Source organism: Aspergillus saccharolyticus (genome assembly GCF_003184585.1).
Source record: "Aspergillus saccharolyticus JOP 1030-1 unplaced genomic scaffold BP01scaffold_7, whole genome shotgun sequence".
NCBI lineage: Eukaryota > Fungi > Ascomycota > Eurotiomycetes > Eurotiales > Aspergillaceae > Aspergillus > Aspergillus saccharolyticus.
Genome location: NW_020290617.1, coordinates 902200 through 918559, shown reverse-complemented (window position 1 = coordinate 918559; position 16360 = coordinate 902200). Strand labels below are relative to the sequence as shown.

Below are 16360 nucleotides of genomic sequence, written 5' to 3'. Positions count from 1 at the left end.
GATTCATAGTGATGTGGATTAGTATCAGGAGATGATTAGTATCCGACCTGCTGCTGCCATGCGGGGCTGCAGAATTGTCACAGCTGTTTGTTAATTAGTATCATTCCATAACTGTGATTGCCACCAGACATGAGAACAGAATCAGAGACTATCTCTGTAGATTGTAGAATGTGGTGTAGAAGAGGGGGTAGAGAGAGAAAGAGGACAATACAGAGTACACACACACACACACACACACACACACACACACACACACACACACAAGATCTCCCGATGATACTCTGGGGTGCGGTGGGAAACTTCCCCCGCCACGGCGCTTGCATTTAAACGAATGAACCATTCCTGCCTTCAACTTCCCTCCTCGATCGACCCACTCCAACAAATACGGGCCTCATGGCGCTCCCTGTCGCCCTTCCTCGCTCCCTGTCGGACCGTTATACTACTCTCACTTTAGTGAGCTATGTATCTATCTTTGGTCCCTTACCCATGCACTTCCTCCCTACCCACGACTAGTCGGTGTGTCGTGCAGCGGCTCCTGCATGGCTGCCAGTCAGGTGAGTCTGGGGTTGTTGTGTCTTTTCCTGCCTCCAAAAAAACTTCCAAAGTCATCATTCATTCATGTGGCTCGTATATTGGTAGAACTGGTAGTAGTAATACTGACGACCCCTCCTTCTGTGCTATACATAGAACGGCTTATGTCCCCCTCTTGGATGTAGTCAAATCACAACATCCAGATACTCCCTCCATACCTTCCATCATTATCAGATCCCTCTATACCATGCCTTGGGAGACCTGCTCCTGCCGCTCTTGCCAGACATTCTTGCCGGAGCAGGAACACACCATCTTGTCGTTATCCCACACCCCCGCGCTACGAGCAATCACCCCGACCAATGTGTTCGAGTCTTCCCGGTCAAAGGGCCCCTCGGCACTCTTTGACACCACCATACTGCGCCCAATCATCTCCCAGATCGCGACCGGTCGATCTAAAAACACATTGCCCCGACCCTTTGCGTCCACCTCGACCGACCCAAACACTCCACGTGGTTCCTTGGCCGACTCCGTCGGCGAGCCCAGAACTTTGGCCTTGACGGCCTCCCAGATACCTCCCGTCGACGCCGCTCCCTGCGAGATATCGCCCGCTTCGCGCACGGTCGCCACGTACTTGCCCGGCGCGAGCCCATTGATCGTCAAATCCACCAGCGTCATGTTGGATGACACCTGAACCATGCGCGCCAGCCCGCGGATCTTGTTCGAGACAGTCGTGGAATGTGTTTCGAGGATGCAGACCGCGGAACCTGCACGGAAAAGGGCAATCACACCCCCGCCTGTCAGCATGGTCTGACCCCAAAAGGCAAGCTCGTAGATTTGTAGATTGCACGTACTGTTGGAGGTACCGCTGCCTCGGAGGATCGCGTCACGACCCGTAGCTTGGATGGTCGTGACGATGGAGCTGGGCGGCGCGGTGCCCTCGATGAAGACCAGTTGGTCCTTCAGGCTGGCCTCGACCTTGCTAATCCCTATACAAGCACCGGTCAGAGAGCTGCGGGACTAATAGCACCAGGGCTGGCTCATACCGTCCAGTTTCTTGAGCGACGCAGAGACATCTTTAACGCAACCCTCGCAGGTCATTGGGACCGCGAAGGTGGTCTAAAAGGGTAGGTTAGAAATATGGCGTCTGATGTGTAAAGGGCAGTAGCACCCACCTGGAAAGGTTCAATAGTCATGGCCCGAAATCAGAAAAATTCGTATACCAGCAACAAATTCCACAGAATCATCAAATAAGGTACCCCTCTTTCTCCCTCTTTCTCACCCTCTCTTCTTGAATGCGGGCCGAGGCGGGGAGGCGCTTTGAAATCAACCTCCATACCGGGCTTAGTGCCGTCTCGGTCCCGCCCCGTCATCGCATAGCGTCATCCGGCCAATCATGATTCTGGCGCCCTGCTGTACCAGTTTGTGATAGCAGTCCTCCCGAGTCAGTAACTACAGTTCGTAGCCGAGCTGAGCTCCCTCGGCTTGTCCTCCCACCCCAATAATCCCCATTCAATGTCCATGTCGCCCCTCCAATAACATCACCACCCATCATGTCCTCCAAATCCCGCTGGGCCAACGAGGATGACCCAGAGACCGAAGCCATCCTCGCCCAACGCAAGCGCGAAAAGGAGGAGAAACGCCGCGCCAAAGCCGAGAAACAACGACAGCTAGAAGAGCAACAGCAGCAACAGCAGCAACAGCAGCAACAACATCAACAGTCCACTTCGAATTACACAGATGCACCACCACCTTCCAAGCGTCGCCGTCTTTCCAACGACCATTCCCCCTCGCATCAACCACAACCATCCAAACCCAATCCCGACCGCCCCGAAGAGAACAACCATTTGCTCGCACTCCCCACCTCCGAATGGGGCCCGTGTCGCCATGTCGACAACTTCGAGCGCCTCAACCACATCGAAGAAGGCAGTTACGGCTTCGTCAGCCGCGCCAGGAACATCACGACGGGGGAGATCGTCGCGCTCAAGAAACTCAAGCTGGAGCCCAACTCCCCCGAGGGGTTTCCCGTGACGGGGCTCCGAGAAATCCAAACGCTATTCGAATCGCGACATCAGAATATCATTGAACTCCGGGAAGTAGTCATGGGAACGAAGATGGATGAGTACGTCGAAACCCTCCGCAGGAAACGCGCCCCAACCCAGCCCAGACCCGCGCAGCTCAAAACACACTTCCATATCCCCCATACATCTAACACAAGCCGCATTGCAAAAGAGTCTACCTAGTAATGCCCTTTCTCGAACACGACCTGAAAACCCTCCTCGACGACATGCGCGAACCCTTCCTCCCCTCCGAAACCAAAACCCTGCTGCTCCAGATCATCTCCGGGCTCGACTTCCTGCACGGGCAGTGGATCATGCACCGCGACCTCAAGACCTCGAACCTTCTCCTCAACAACCGCGGTGAGATCAAGATCGCCGACTTCGGCATGGCCCGGTACTTTGGCGACCCGCCGCCTCCGAAACTGACGCAGCTGGTCGTCACGCTCTGGTACCGCTCTCCGGAGCTGCTGCTGGGTGCCGATAAGTACGGGCCGGAGATCGATATGTGGAGTATTGGGTGTATTTTTGGGGAGTTGCTAGGAAAGGAGCCTCTGCTCCAGGGGAAGAATGAGGTTGATCAGGTGTCGAAGGTATGAATAACCTGAGTTTGATTCTCCCGGCGATGTTTCCATCATTGTTGCCCTACCTTTAGGTCCTTGTTGTGGTTCTCTCTCCCAAATACATGCTGGACATACCGCTAACTAACAATTTCAACGGCCTTTGACAGATCTTCGCCCTAACCGGTCCCCCAACCAGCCAAACTTGGCCGGATTTTCGCTCCCTCCCTAATGCCAAATCCCTGCGACTCCCACCATCTTCTTCCCCTGCAACAACTCCAGCCACCCCGCCGCTTCTCCCTCGCGGCAAGTTCCCCTACCTTACCAATGAAGGGCTGCGGCTGCTCTCATCCCTTCTGGCGCTGAACCCCACCTCGCGCCCCTCGGCCAAACAATGCCTGGCCCATCCGTACTTTCGCGAAGATCCGCGGCCCAAACCCAAGGAGATGTTCCCGACCTTCCCGTCCAAGGCGGGCCAGGAGAAGCGGAGGCGGCGTGAAACCCCCGAGGCGCCCAAGCGCGGCCAAGAGGCCCCAAAGTTGGACTTCGCGAGCGTGTTTGGCGGTGCGCCGGCGGCGGGGGATGGTGCGGAGGCTGGTGCCGGGTTTACCCTGCGCCTGGGATAGGATACCGACTCTCCCAAGGGTGATGGATGTACTTTTACGATTGGATTTGGACTATAAATAGACGTACACCTCGTGGATGTGACATGTTGATAATGCTTGGACAAATTATAGCGCCTTTATTTGGAGGCTTCCGAGCGGTGACCCATAGACATACAATTTTTCCTAAGTAATAAGGTCATGGGGCAGGTGGCAAGGACCGTATTGGAAGATTCGCTTCCTAGGTCATGAGAGGCCATGCGTCTCATGGATGCACGTAAGAATATAGTCAAATCTTCTCATCCACCAATGTAGAGCTGACACCGGAGTAAGGTTATCTTGATTGGAAGTAAAACCTCGCAGGATAGTCAGAGTTATACTCGTCAGTGGAGTCACTGGCCTCGCGCTCGGCGCGAGATGCGCGCGGAACCTGAACTTGTATAGCTGAACTCGGGCCCACGATTTCGGGAATGCCTTGAGTTCTAGTTGACGAATGGCGATCAAGTCCAGGCCCACTATATAAACATCCATCACCAGTGAAGCTTCGCTCTGACTTGATCGCATTGTTACCCCGGTCGGGGCGGACATCAGTTGACTTATCAACAAGGAAGTACTCATCTCTAAGAGCAAGAAGTGACGCCAAGTCGTCGGTTTCAACGGTGCACCATTGATCATCTAATATCTGACTCATCTCAGGCGCAAACCGCTCTTCATTTTGAGTGAGTCCCGCCGTGTCATCTTCTACAAAGGGGATGAGTCTGGTTTCTTCAGCCTCGTCGGCGGTGCTGGCGGTAACAGCCTCATGATCTACTACGTGTGTCGCCTTGTCAGGATCCGCCGAGCGGCTAACCGCCACGATAGATCGCGACACTTGATTTCCAGAGGGTGACGATCTCTGAGAATCGATCTCGTTCTCGCAAGGCTTATTAGCCACAATGGGTGCTTTTTCGGATTGGTTGAAGCTATGGAACGGCGATTCGCTCTGGGACCCCTGTCGATCCATATCTGAGGCTTGGCTGTCGCTGCGTTCCAATCGGTCACACAACTTCAAAGATTCCATGGCCAACTCGGTGTCTATGATCTGAGGTGTTTCAGACACGCGATTGGCCTTGCTCGCGCGAGTCATGGCTGGCTTGTAATTGCTAATCTGATTGATCGACATCCGAAGCGCTTTCGACTTGCGCGAGTTGCTGGGAGCGGAGCTTGAGGCAGTGCACATTTCCGGGTACGTACGAGTAACAGGCTGCAAATTCTGATTCGAGCCAAGAGCGCTGTTCATCGAAGGAGATTCCACTGAAGCAAGACCCTGGTCCTTAAGTTCCACAAGGCTGTCGCTTGGTTTGAGTTCATTAGGATTATTGGGTCGAAATGACGCGGTAGCGGCGACCGTGCGTGGTCCATGACTCGCTGGGGCCTGATCCAACTCATTTAGCACTTCTGCTGGATGATGATTTCCCTGAAATGCTTCTCTTTGCAGCATCACGGGAAGTCCATTCGGCGCTTTTGTTGGGTGAGTCTCGGGTGTGAAGGCAGCGAGGACCGCCTCGGAGCGGCTGTGACGTACAGTGAAGCCATTTGGGGAGCAAGTCTCTTCTTCAAAAGCGAAAGGAAGCGGTAGGGTCTGCAAATACTTGCTAATGTCGGCATTCGGTTCGGAAGGGTATTTGCAGCTGATACGTTGCAGGTCGGCTCCAAAGTTGATATCCTCTGCAGTACTAGCCTCAGACACCGTTGATGAGTAGAACAGCGCCTGTTGGTCCAAGGAGTCTCTCGCTGAGTCCGCCGACCAATTGCTAGGAAACTCATCCAATTCAACAGGTTGGGGGCCAATGGGTCGCCGGCGTATTCCCGACCTTAGCGCAAGTAAACCTTTATGAGCTCTTCGAAGAGATCTTCTAGGAAGATCCTGCATCCATCGAATTGACCTTGGCGAAGCTGCTCCCTGGGACGAGTCATAATCATCGTCCAGCCACCGACAGGGCGCAACGTCAGGGTTGTGACGCGGGTCGCGCGGATTGAACACTGGATAGTGGATGCTCTCCTCGCATGCCGGCGAAGGAGTGGTAAGCCTTTGAATGGCAGACCTAAGGGATTAATACTTCGATTTCGTATTTTCAAGCGAAGACATACCTGCTTCTGCGGCTTATGGGATAGCAGAGAGTGATAGAGAACAATGACCTTGGGTGATGTCTGTTGATCCCACTTGCCGGGTGTGATACATCCATTGTTCCCCTTGATGAATCTGTATCAGAAGAGGAACGCATTTTGGAGATACTTCATCTGAGGGTAACTGAGTGAGCAGCGACAGATAGCCAAATGCGAATTGTCAATAGTCAAGACGGAGTGCGCGAGCCGCTTGGAAGGACATGCTCACTAGGCGACGCAGTGAAAGGCGACGACCAGGCAGGTCGAAGAAAGCCATACCAAAACCGCCACGCTGTCCGACAGGCGCATTTGCAATGTCGGACAGAGGCAGGTGTCTGGATGGAAAGTACGTTCCTTCCTACTAGTAGTAGCCATCAGTGACAGATGAACAATGGTTGCACAAACGAGTGTTGCAGCTACCCGATCATCTCGTACTTAGTTGGCCAATGGCCATATCGCTAAGTATCATCTCGCAGAGAAGACAATTCTGGGCTAGGCAAGTGACTAAACACCCGATCTATTGCTGGGACGTAAGAAAGCGTTGAATTGGAGGTAGAGTACGGAGTGTATGGTTCGTGACTCGAATAGAAGAAGTGCCGGGAAGCGGATCCAACGCCGGAGCTCCATCTGCCAATCCGAGCACTCAGTCATCAATGCTTTCCTCCGCGCTTTGGACTCTGCTTAACCTTAACTACAACTCCCATCGACCCTTTTTTTTTCGGGCTGTCGCCTCTTCTGCCTCCACTTTGACTCTTCTTCAGAGTCATCATAATTTTCAACCGCTCTACTCATCGGTCGGACCGCAACCGCCCCAAATACCTTCTTTCGTGATGGCCGCTCGAAAGGAAGCCGCCGACTTCAATGCGATTATCCAAGCTGGTAAGCTTTCCTTCGGCCCAAACCAGATGATGGTATTCAATTAGACATCGGGGCTGACCCCACCCTAAGATCGCAGAAGAAAGCAGAATGAAGACCTTGCAAATCAGCTTCTCGGTAAGAACCGACAAACTAATGGGGGCGCCGCGAGGGGCGCAAAGAAGTCACAGGATGCAAAGCCCGGCAGCCTCGCCAGTCGCATTGGAGTCGCCAAGGTAAAATTTAACACCATCTTGTTGCGTAAACCTGCTTGGCTAGACAATTGACGTCTCATCCATAACTACCAGCGCTCAACCACTGCACCCTCGAACCCTAGGCTCGTTTCCAAGCCCGTCGTTCACCAAGCCCGCCCGAAGGCGCGTCAGACCGACCGACCTGCCGCGAAACAGCGTCGTCCCGATGAGCAGCGCCTACTCTCAGCACTCCTTCCGGACAGTGGACAAGCGACAGTACGAGGCAACAAAGTGGGAATGACCATCAAGGGGGCTGGTTCAGGGCCTTCGGTTGTCATCGGCAGCAACTTCGCACCGGGGACCACTGCGGCCGACATCCAGGCGGCTCTAGAGCCCGTAGCAGGGCAAATCCTCAGCTGTTTGGTGATAACGCAACACCCAGCGGTGTCGGCAGAAATTACCTTTGCAGAGAGGCAGGGTGCAGACAGTGCAATTGCCAACTTCCATAACCAGAGAGTCAGTTATTATCACGCCCAATTTTCAGTATAGAACTAACGGTTGTCTAGGCTGATGGCCGAATCATCTCGATGCGCCTGAAACCACTCGGCTTCGGTACCGATCACGGTGCGCCCAACTCCAAGAACCAGAAGGACCCTTTTAACAACCTTCGGGAGCAAGCAGACCAGGAACGCCGCCAACACCGGTCCAATGATCCGACGGTTCAAGATGGAAACTATGGCTTCAACGAGCAGAACCAAGCAGTCGAGCCACACAGACCGCGTGGCAACAACCGCAGATGGAACAACAGAGGTCACCGAAGCGGGCCTCGACATGGCGGGCCGTCGTATCAGGATACGCAAGAGACAGGTCTTTACAGTGATCAGATGATGGTGGACGCGCCGCAGCAGAACCTACAGCCCCAGGGCCGGCGTCATCATCGCTAAACCTACTTTGGCGTTCACCCGACCTTTTTTTTGTGGATCGAGTTGGTACTGGGACAATGTATGCGTCGGGACATTTTGAGTAGAAGCTCTTGGATAGAACAGAGACATGTAAACTAAATCTCGGTGGATGCAGATCAGATCCATGGCCATCAACGCCGATTGGAATGGTTGCTAATCGATAAGGCCAGATAGAATCACGTGCAGCGGAAGTTTTGCGGAGAAGATGTAGAAAAGCGTTATCTCCATCTCGGCGACGTAGGACTATCGAAGCATTGCCCTCGAGTGAACTCCGCCTTGAGGCCTTCTGGTAGAGCAAACTACCCTACTTTCACAATCGTTGCCCCTTCCGACCCACCCATAGTGTAGGACGGCGCGCAAGGATGCGACAAGCAACCGGACGTACCTTGACGCACCTCCGAGCGCTCAGAAAACGCGCAACCCCGACGCATACTTCCCTTCTCTGCCCACGAAGATGTCAATCCACATTCGACAACAATCGCCAGTGGTCGACCCCACTTGCGCAGACCTTGGCTAATGCCATGAAGGTAGTATTTTGCTGATATCAGCATCTTCCTCCCCAGCTTGCATCCAGCCCGCACCAAGCCTGCACTTTAGACGTCATGGACTAATACACCGGTTGGAGATTTAGGTCACAGGCCCCATTCCCATCGCAGCCTTTATGCGCCAAGTCCTCACCTCTCCGGAAGGGGGATACTACACCACCCGGCCCGCGGGCGAAGGCGAAGTCTTCGGCAAGAAAGGCGACTTTGTAACCTCGCCGGAAATCTCGCAAGTGTTTGGCGAGTTGGTGGGTATCTGGACGATCACGGAATGGATTGCACAGGGGCGGAAGAGAAGCGGGGTGCAGCTTATGGAGGTTGGGCCGGGGAAGGGGACATTGATGGATGATATGTTGAGGGTGAGTCCTCTTTCCCTTCATTGCACATCCGGCGTGGCTGATGATTCGTGGTGATATCACAGACATTCCGCAACTTCAAGAGCTTCGCATCGAGCATCGAGGCGATATACCTGGTCGAGGCGAGTTCGACATTGAGAGAGGTCCAGAAGCGGCTGCTCTGTGGCGAGGATGCTGTGATGGAAGAAACGGACATTGGCCACCGGAGTGTGTGCAAGTACTTTGACGTGCCGGTGATTTGGGTGGAGGATATCCGGTTGCTGCCGCACGGTGAGGATACATATTACCCTGATACGCGGTTTTGCGCGGGTCTAACTCGATTTGCTTTGTGGCAATCGCAGAAGAGAGCAAAACACCCTTCATATTCGCACACGAATTTTTCGACGCATTACCGATCCACGCCTTCGAGTCCGTGCCCCCGTCCCCGGAGAACGCGCCCAAAGACGAAGTCATGACGCCCACGGGCCCCGCAAAGCTCCGGAAACCACTTAAAGCTGCGAACCAACCGCAATGGCGAGAGCTCTTGGTGACGCTCAATCCCAAGGCCGTCGAGGAAAACATCGAGGGGGAACCGGAATTCAAGCTGACGTTGGCCAAGGCGTCTACACCATCTTCCCTCGTCATTCCCGAGATCTCAGAGCGGTATCGCGCGCTTAAATCCCAGCCGGGGTCCACAATCGAGGTCAGTCCCGAGAGTCGAATCTATGCCTCTGACTTTGCCAGGCGGATTGGCGGCGCCTCGGAACCGCCTCGCACAGCTACGAAGAAGAAGGACGCCACTGTTGCTACGGACGGTGCAATGCCGGCTGCGGCGAAGCGCGTGCCCTCTGGTGCGGCGCTGATTATGGATTACGGGACTCTTGCTACAGTGCCCATCAACTCGCTGCGCGGGATTCAGCACCATCGGACCGTGCCGGCGCTCTCCGCTCCGGGACAGGTCGATGTTAGTGCTGATGTGGATTTCACTGCGTTGGCTGAGGCGGCCATCGAAGCCAGCGAGGGGGTCGAGGTTCATGGTCCGGTGGAGCAGGGCGACTTCCTGCATGCGATGGGAATTGTGGAGCGGATGCAACAACTGCTCAAGGGTGTGAAAGATGAGGAGAAGCGCAAGACGTTGGAGACTGGCTGGAAGAGGCTGGTTGAGAAGGGCGGCGGTGGCATGGGCAAGATTTACAAGGTCATGGCTATCGTCCCGGAGAATAATGGTAAGCGCCGTCCAGTTGGTTTCGGAGGAAACATTATGGCCTGAGCCATTCTAGAGTAGATTCGAAAGAAAAATGTATATTACTTATTGTCTAAATACCTGGAGATTTCAGTTTCAGATTTTGTGGATCTTGTAGGACATTTTCGTCCCAATATGCGTGACTGCTCTTCGTCGCTTTATCTCTATATTCTGAACCTCGCTCTGCACGAAACCGAACCAAATCAATCAAGTCACATGGGTATATAAAAGCATCATCGTCTTCTGTCGAAAGGCCCCACCACACAACCGAACAACACCTTTTAGTACTCCCGCCAGATATCCTCCACGTAGGCTTGAGTCAGCCGGGTGTCCTTTCCATACTTCTCCTGCCACTGCACAAAGCCTCCTTCTAAGACATAGACCTTCTGCTTGTGGCTCTCCTCCGCGCCAAGCATGCGCTCCCTCTCCCGGGCATAGCGAAGCGCAGCAGAGGGACCCCGCTGCTGGCTGAGTGCACAGTGGAACACAACCTGCTCCTTGTCTTGCAGGGTGCGAACGAGCTCTGGCATCCGCACATCCAGCGTGGAACTGGGGACCCAGGTGGAGGAGTAGATGTGACCGCCGACGTGGTCTAGTTCGAGTCATGTCAGTCGGTCGGACGCATTTAAGGAAGCTTGCTTGGGTGCAGAAAGCTTACCGGAGTCACGCACATCGATGATGGCCAGTTTGCTGGGAGAAGTGGCAGAGAGGAGAAGGGCCGAAAGAGCATCGCGGCTCATGCGGGGAAGCGATGCGATGGTGATGGAAGACATTTTGCGAGAGTTTCGTGGACGCTGCAGTGTACTTCGAGAAATTTTGAAAGGATCAAGCCGGCGAGTTAGCCCTGTGTAGACCGCGCTGCTACCGTGTACGACAAGAATCGGAATATATGAAGAGAAGTAGCCTTCTAGAACATCTGTCGACTGTAGTGAATTGCTGGAAGTATGCCGCTGCTCACGTGACATGAAGATTTCCGAGCGGGAATTTCCAACGGACGGCCGATGTAGGTCGAACACCCTCTCTCTCTCTCCGCGGTCGTGCCTTTTGCTAACATCTTCCTCTCAATTGGGCGCCGTCTTGAACCCGAGTCTTATCTTGCTTTTCGACCAATTCGTGTCAGTAACACGACTACCACGATCAGCCATGGAGATGCGTGCCCTGGCCCGGTGCCTGCGTTCGACTGCCCGGCCGTCGACGACTTCCCTCCTGTATACGAAGCAATTCGCCAGACAGTCATTTCCAGCGATCCGCTATAACTCGTCGGATTCGTCGGCGTCGTCCTCTTCCTCCTCATCTTCATCTCCGCCAAACCCCTCCTCCACAAACGAGCCTTCTTCCATCCCTTCGTCGTCTACCCCATCGCCCGCCTCGTCGTCCGCCTCCGCACCAAACGCCCCTACACCACACTTCTATCGCCTGAAGTTAGGAGGGAACAAGGGACCACGAGACGCCGCCGCTGATGCTTCTACCACCACCAACACCACCAACACCACCACCACCACCCCGACCCGGACCCCAGTGCCCCGTCGCCCCGCCCCTGCCGAGACCGGCTTCGACGAGATCTTCAAGCAGCTCAACCTCGGCGGCCGCAATGTTACCAGGAAGCTCGAGGCCGGCGAGCCGGTGCGGACCGCGCGTCCCGAGCAGCAGGTTGAACTAAAGCTGGGCCCGGAGATTGGTCGACAAGTCCTTGTTCAGCCCGACAAGGGCTTCGATCTGGCGGCGTCATTGCGCTACCTGGACACCCGCCTCAAGAAAGAACAGCTGCTGAACATGTCTCGAGCCCAGAAGTTCCACACCCGGAAAGGTTTGCAGCGCAAGATGGACCGGCGGGCTCGGTGGAGGAAACTGTTCAAGTTCTCGTTCAAGGATACTCTTAAACGGGTGCAGAGAATGAGAGCGCAAGGGTGGTAGATTGTCTCCCCTTGCTCCTTTGTTTGCTGCTTTCGGTCTGTCGCGCAGATTGGGCTAGTGAAAGGGTGGTGTTGATTGTGGGGGTGTATATAACGGGATGCGTTGAGGGGCGGGGAGAAGAACCGGATGTGAGTGAGTTTCCATCCATCTCGTGGATGAGTTTTGTGGGTGAAGCAAGGTTTTTTATGGCATTGAAGATCTCATAGGGGGCAGAATTGATTGCCATGTACACTAAATTCGGAAACTGTTTCGCATGCTTTTTTTTTTTCCCCCGGTTGTTTTATTTTCTTGGAATGCATTTCGTGTCAACAATACAGTTATCAAAAATCATGTCTACTCTGTCAATCCTTGATCTATGTCCAGACCATGCCATATGATTGTCATGTCTATATCACCATCAGCATGCATAGGAAACCATGTACAGTGAAGACTTTCCAATTACAGTCATAACATAACACCCAAACAACTTAATCCCTCTTCCCACTACCGTTATACCCTCCATACCCATAGCCAGCTCCAGCAGCTCCATTGCCGACACCAGCCGAGGAATAACCACCATATCCGTTCATCTTACCCCCATTTCCGTACGTAATCCCCACAGACCCCCCGCCCAGCTTCCCCCGCGACGACGACGAGCTCACCCCGAGAATCCCCTCACCCCTCCGTCGCCTCATCCCCAGCGAGCCCCCATTCCTCTCCCAGTACAGCGCAACGATAGCTCCAACCCCAGCAGCCATCACAAAGAACACCAGCCGCGAGAAGAAGCCCGCACCCGCGCCATCATCCCCTCGCGTCCCCTGGCCAGCCAATGACGCCCGCCCGGAGGAAGGCCACCCAATGCCCCTGCCTCCCTCAACCCAAGTGACGTGAAACGAGAAAGTCAACGGCTCCCCGCGGATGACCTTCGTCCCGTGACCAGCGGTCCAGGGATCCTTGGCCGCCTCCGCCACGGCCGCCTGCGCCGCCTGCTCCTCGTCGCTGGTATGCTTCTTCCGCATCTGCTTCTGGACGATCACATCGAACTCCGGGACCGAGTACGCGGTGCCCGCGACAACGTAGCCCGCTGCTGCCGCTGCCTTCTTTTTCTGCTTCTTCTGGGCTGCCACCCCTCCCGCCGCGATATTGTGGGCCAGGAGGTTCATATCCGTCCAGATATGCAGGTGGCTCCGCTGGAGGGTGCCCTGGAGCGCGAAGGTGAGGGGCGTGTAGGAGGGCCCGTCGGTATCGATCTCGTTGAGTGGCTCGGCCGCGGGCGCCTCGCTGTCCCCCTCGGAGCTGGGCATACTGAGGAGATGCTGGGCCAATGGGGCGGTGGGCACGCGGCAGGTCATGGGGACGTCCGAGTGGACATAGTATTCGAGGAGGTGGTAGAGCTCATCCGGGAGAGCGGCGATGGTGCAGTTGACGGTCTCGGAGACGCCATAGTGCAGGGCGAGTGGGAGTGAGGTCTCATTGCAGATCGGGAAGGGGATGTATTGCAGGTTTCCTTGGTTGTCGGTTATCTGGAGGGATGAAGAAGATTAAGAAGGGTTAGTAAACTTGTGTATGGTTGCGGCGGGGTTTTAGATGGTGGTGGTGGTGGTGGTGGTTGTGGTGGAGGTTTACATGTTCTCCGGAGTCACTAGGACGTGACGTTAATCAGTACGCTTGGTTCTTTTATGTCGATGGAGTGGGTGTCACCGGAAATCAACTCACATTGTCCGATTCAGACAGGTCACTGGGATGGCTTGTCCAAAACTGTAGCCGTTTCTGCTGGTGGACGGAGAATCGCTGCCCCCCGCCGCGGATGTCTGAAGATAGACGGAGAACAAGAGGCCATATTGCCAAAGAGAATGGACATTGCTGCCCCTGGATTGAAGAGGCATTATTGGTGTTAGCTATTCTTCGCGCGCGCGCCAACGAGGCCTCTGGGCTCGCTGCTAGCGATGGGAGCGAGGACGGAGAAGAACAGAAAGATAAACAGCGTGGTCCTTAGTCTTTGGTTGTGGTTATGGGGGCCGCCGTCGCCGCCGCCGCAGTGGAACAGACTAAAACTTGGTTAAATCGCTGCCATCCACCACAACCATCACACACAGTTACTACATCTATTACTTTTTGTAAATAAGATGGGACTATCTCACCCTGCAATTTCCACATCTACAGCACCCGTCACATATTACAGCCCTTAATCTACAATCTGATGCTCATACACTGGGTGGCCTCGCACACAGAAATCATTAAGATGGAAAGGTATTATATTAAAAATGTCACTCATGGCCTCGTGAACATGTACAATCTGTTTTTGCCCTCCAAGCATATTCAAAAGCAGCCAAGACAGTCCCTTATGCCAGGTTGGCCTTCTTCTTGAAAGCAAGGAGCAGGCCGCTGGTCGAGGCATCGTGGCCAGCACCGGCGCCATCAGTCTCCAACTCTTGCTGGATCTTCTTGGCAAGAACCTTGCCCAACTCGACACCCCACTGGTCGAAGGAGTTGATGTTCCAGATGGCACCCTCGGTGAAGGTGACGTGCTCGTAGTAGGTGATCAGAGCACCCAAAGTGGAGGGGGTGATCTTCTGGGCCAGGATCGAGGTGGTGGGGCGGTTGCCCAAGAAAGTCTTGTGAGGCACCAAGTTATCAGGAGCACCCTCGGTCTTGACCTCCTCAGGAGTCTTACCGACCATCAGAGCCTCGGACTGCGCAAGGAAGTTGGACGCAAGCATGCGCTGGTGCTTACCACCCTCGACGGGGTTGTGCGACTCGGCAGCCATGATGAAGTCCGAGGGAATGAGCTTAGTACCCTGGTGCAGCAGCTGGAAGAAGCTGTGCTGGGCGTTGGTGGCTGGCTCACCGAACAGGATAGGGCCAGTGGTGTACTTGACGTACTCACCCGTGCGGGTGATAGCCTTACCGTTACTCTCCATGGAAAGCTGCTGAAGGTAGGCCGGGAAGCGGTGCAGGTACTGGTCGAAGGGAGCAACCAGGTGAGTCTGGGCACCGAAAAAGTCACTGTACCACACACTCAAAAGACCACCAATGGCGGGGATGTTCTGCTCCAAGGGAGTTTCGCGGAAGTGCTTGTCCATGGCGTGGGCGCCAGCCAAGAATTGGTGGAAGTTGTCGAAACCGATGTAGAGGGCAACGGACAGACCAATGGCACTCCAGACGGAGTAGCGGCCACCCACCCACGACTCGAAGCCGAACATGTTCTTCTTGTCAATACCGAACTTGGTGACTTCAGCCTCGTTGGTGGAGAGAGCAACGAAGTGCTTGGCAATGTGAGCATCCTCCTTGGCAGTCTCAAGGAACCATTTCTTCGCAGTGTTGGCGTTGGTGGTGGTCTCAGCGGTCGTGAAGGTCTTGGAGGCAATCAGGAAAAGAGTGGTTTCGGGGTCAGAGTCCTTGAGGGCCTCAGCAATGTGGGTACCGTCAATATTAGAGACGAAGTGCAGCTTCATGCCAGGGGCTCCGTAGGGCTTCAAGGCCTCAGTGACCATGACGGGACCGCTGCATATTGCAGTTAGCACTGTGTCTGACACGATGTTTCGAAAACAACAGATGTCACTTACAGGTCCGAACCACCAATACCGATGTTGATGATGGTGTCGATCTTCTTGCCAGTGTAACCCTTCCACTCACCACTGCGAACCTGCTCGGAGAATTCCTTCATGTGCTCAAGCACAGCATTGGTGTCCTCGACAACGCTCTTGCCGTCCACCTGCATAGGCTCGTTGGAGACATTGCGCAGGGCCGCATGGTAGACAGCGCGGTCCTCGGTGAAGTTGATGTGCTCACCCTTGAACATAGCATCACGCAGCTCCTCAATGTTGGCTTCCTTGGCCAACTTAACCAAGAGAGCCAGGGTCTCTTCAGTAAGGAAGTTCTTGGAGAAATCGAAGAGAATCTCGGTGTTGTCGACGGTGTTGTTGAAGGTGCGGCTGAACTTCTCGAAGCGCTGGGGGTCCTTCTGGAAGCATTCCTTCAAGACGATGTTGCGGCCCACGGTGTTGTGGTGCTCCTGGAGCTCCTTCCAGGCGGAAAGCTCGGTGGCTTGAGAAAAGCTAGGCATGGTGATGAGAGCTACTGCCAAGGTGGACGTCAGTGAGTGCGGGGCTCGAAGCGGTGATATGTAGAGTATAGAACGGGAGAAGAGCTAGCTCGCTAGGGTACGGAAGTTCAAGAGCTGGTGCATACCTTATTACTAGTAAAGATAGCGAGGGGTGTGATAAGGGAGAAAGAATGTAAAGAGAAGAAGGACTGAAGCTGAAGGAATGGAAGAAGAGAGAGGAAGAAAGACAGACAGCGGGAAGCGCGGACAGATGACAATGTCGTCAACCGGCGTGTTGCCCTCCGTCCAGAGAGGGGCTGCCGTGGGGCAATCAATCCCGGTCAAGCAGGAAACTTCCCCTCCCAGTCTCACTTTTTACTCCGTACGGCTGTAACGCTC

The 16360-nt window shown here is 54.5% G+C and overlaps 8 protein-coding genes across 8 annotated transcripts; 3 read left to right on the top strand and 5 right to left on the bottom strand.

The window, feature by feature from the left end:
* Positions 1-609: 609 nt before the first annotated feature.
* Positions 610-1790, bottom strand: BP01DRAFT_336409 (copper chaperone CCS1). Its single transcript, XM_025573240.1, has 4 exons — positions 1704-1790; positions 1575-1647; positions 1383-1517; positions 610-1295 (listed from the first exon to the last, which is right to left on the bottom strand). Exons 1-4 carry the CDS (start codon positions 1722-1724, stop codon positions 772-774), a joined length of 753 nt encoding a protein of 250 aa, XP_025433608.1. The 5' UTR covers positions 1725-1790; the 3' UTR covers positions 610-771.
* Positions 1791-2034: 244 nt separating this feature from the next.
* BP01DRAFT_354836 (Pkinase-domain-containing protein) lies at positions 2035-3822 on the top strand. The gene is made up of 3 exons (XM_025574537.1): positions 2035-2650; positions 2761-3178; positions 3316-3822. Exons 1-3 carry the CDS (start codon positions 2082-2084, stop codon positions 3769-3771), a joined length of 1443 nt encoding a protein of 480 aa, XP_025433607.1. The 5' UTR covers positions 2035-2081; the 3' UTR covers positions 3772-3822.
* Positions 3823-3951: 129 nt separating this feature from the next.
* BP01DRAFT_421902 (uncharacterized protein) lies at positions 3952-6212 on the bottom strand. Its single transcript, XM_025579536.1, has 2 exons — positions 5878-6212; positions 3952-5831 (listed from the first exon to the last, which is right to left on the bottom strand). The coding sequence occupies exons 1-2, from the start codon at positions 6009-6011 to the stop codon at positions 4082-4084; spliced, it is 1884 nt and encodes a 627-aa protein (XP_025433606.1). The 5' UTR covers positions 6012-6212; the 3' UTR covers positions 3952-4081.
* A 510-nt stretch (positions 6213-6722) lies between these two features.
* Positions 6723-10050, top strand: BP01DRAFT_372372 (DUF185-domain-containing protein; the record flags this gene model as incomplete). Its single annotated transcript, XM_025576726.1, has 8 exons — positions 6723-6771; positions 6841-6983; positions 7056-7457; positions 7508-7871; positions 8306-8430; positions 8535-8804; positions 8867-9071; positions 9143-10050. 8 exons carry the CDS (start codon positions 6723-6725, stop codon positions 10048-10050), a joined length of 2466 nt encoding a protein of 821 aa, XP_025433605.1.
* A 186-nt stretch (positions 10051-10236) lies between these two features.
* On the bottom strand, positions 10237-10934 carry BP01DRAFT_336400 (phosphatase YCH1). The gene is made up of 2 exons (XM_025573239.1): positions 10682-10934; positions 10237-10615 (listed from the first exon to the last, which is right to left on the bottom strand). The coding sequence occupies exons 1-2, from the start codon at positions 10794-10796 to the stop codon at positions 10305-10307; spliced, it is 426 nt and encodes a 141-aa protein (XP_025433604.1). The 5' UTR covers positions 10797-10934; the 3' UTR covers positions 10237-10304.
* Positions 10935-11047: 113 nt separating this feature from the next.
* BP01DRAFT_354828 (mitochondrial 37S ribosomal protein bS21m) lies at positions 11048-12377 on the top strand. Its single transcript, XM_025574536.1, has one exon. The coding sequence runs from the start codon at positions 11167-11169 to the stop codon at positions 11935-11937; it is 771 nt and encodes a 256-aa protein (XP_025433603.1). The 5' UTR covers positions 11048-11166; the 3' UTR covers positions 11938-12377.
* Positions 12378-12404: 27 nt separating this feature from the next.
* Positions 12405-13932, bottom strand: BP01DRAFT_390140 (uncharacterized protein; the record flags this gene model as incomplete). The annotated part of the gene is made up of 3 exons (XM_025577971.1): positions 13633-13932; positions 13543-13558; positions 12405-13439 (listed from the first exon to the last, which is right to left on the bottom strand). The coding sequence occupies exons 1-3, from the start codon at positions 13800-13802 to the stop codon at positions 12405-12407; spliced, it is 1221 nt and encodes a 406-aa protein (XP_025433602.1). The 5' UTR covers positions 13803-13932.
* Positions 13933-14192: 260 nt separating this feature from the next.
* Positions 14193-16208, bottom strand: BP01DRAFT_336394 (glucose-6-phosphate isomerase). Its single transcript, XM_025573238.1, has 3 exons — positions 16108-16208; positions 15483-15996; positions 14193-15420 (listed from the first exon to the last, which is right to left on the bottom strand). Exons 2-3 carry the CDS (start codon positions 15980-15982, stop codon positions 14259-14261), a joined length of 1662 nt encoding a protein of 553 aa, XP_025433601.1. The 5' UTR covers positions 15983-15996; positions 16108-16208; the 3' UTR covers positions 14193-14258.
* Between the last annotated feature and the right edge of the window lie 152 nt (positions 16209-16360).

Bases quoted from the DNA above. Each gene is read 5' to 3' on its own strand.
- BP01DRAFT_421902 (XM_025579536.1), bottom strand. From the start codon at position 6,011: ATGCGTTCCTCTTCTGATACAGATTCATCAAGGGGAACAATGGATGTA. The intron at 5,832-5,877 runs GTATGTCTTCGC...TTAATCCCTTAG, and splicing joins CCCATAAGCCGCAGAAGCAG to GTCTGCCATTCAAAGGCTTA.
- BP01DRAFT_336400 (XM_025573239.1), bottom strand. From the start codon at position 10,796: ATGTCTTCCATCACCATCGCATCGCTTCCCCGCATGAGCCGCGATGCT. The intron at 10,616-10,681 runs GTAAGCTTTCTG...GACTCGAACTAG, and splicing joins CATCGATGTGCGTGACTCCG to ACCACGTCGGCGGTCACATC.
- BP01DRAFT_354836 (XM_025574537.1), top strand. From the start codon at position 2,082: ATGTCCTCCAAATCCCGCTGGGCCAACGAGGATGACCCAGAGACCGAA. The intron at 2,651-2,760 runs GTACGTCGAAAC...GCATTGCAAAAG, and splicing joins ATGGGAACGAAGATGGATGA to AGTCTACCTAGTAATGCCCT. The intron at 3,179-3,315 runs GTATGAATAACC...GGCCTTTGACAG, and splicing joins AGGTTGATCAGGTGTCGAAG to ATCTTCGCCCTAACCGGTCC.
- BP01DRAFT_336409 (XM_025573240.1), bottom strand. From the start codon at position 1,724: ATGACTATTGAACCTTTCCAG. The intron at 1,648-1,703 runs GTGGGTGCTACT...CTACCCTTTTAG, and splicing joins TGACTATTGAACCTTTCCAG to ACCACCTTCGCGGTCCCAAT. The intron at 1,296-1,382 runs GTACGTGCAATC...TTTTCCGTGCAG, and splicing joins AGGCAGCGGTACCTCCAACA to GTTCCGCGGTCTGCATCCTC.
- BP01DRAFT_354828 (XM_025574536.1), top strand. From the start codon at position 11,167: ATGGAGATGCGTGCCCTGGCCCGGTGCCTGCGTTCGACTGCCCGGCCG.
- BP01DRAFT_336394 (XM_025573238.1), bottom strand. From the start codon at position 15,982: ATGCCTAGCTTTTCTCAAGCCACCGAGCTTTCCGCCTGGAAGGAGCTC. The intron at 15,421-15,482 runs GTAAGTGACATC...TGCAATATGCAG, and splicing joins GGTATTGGTGGTTCGGACCT to CGGTCCCGTCATGGTCACTG.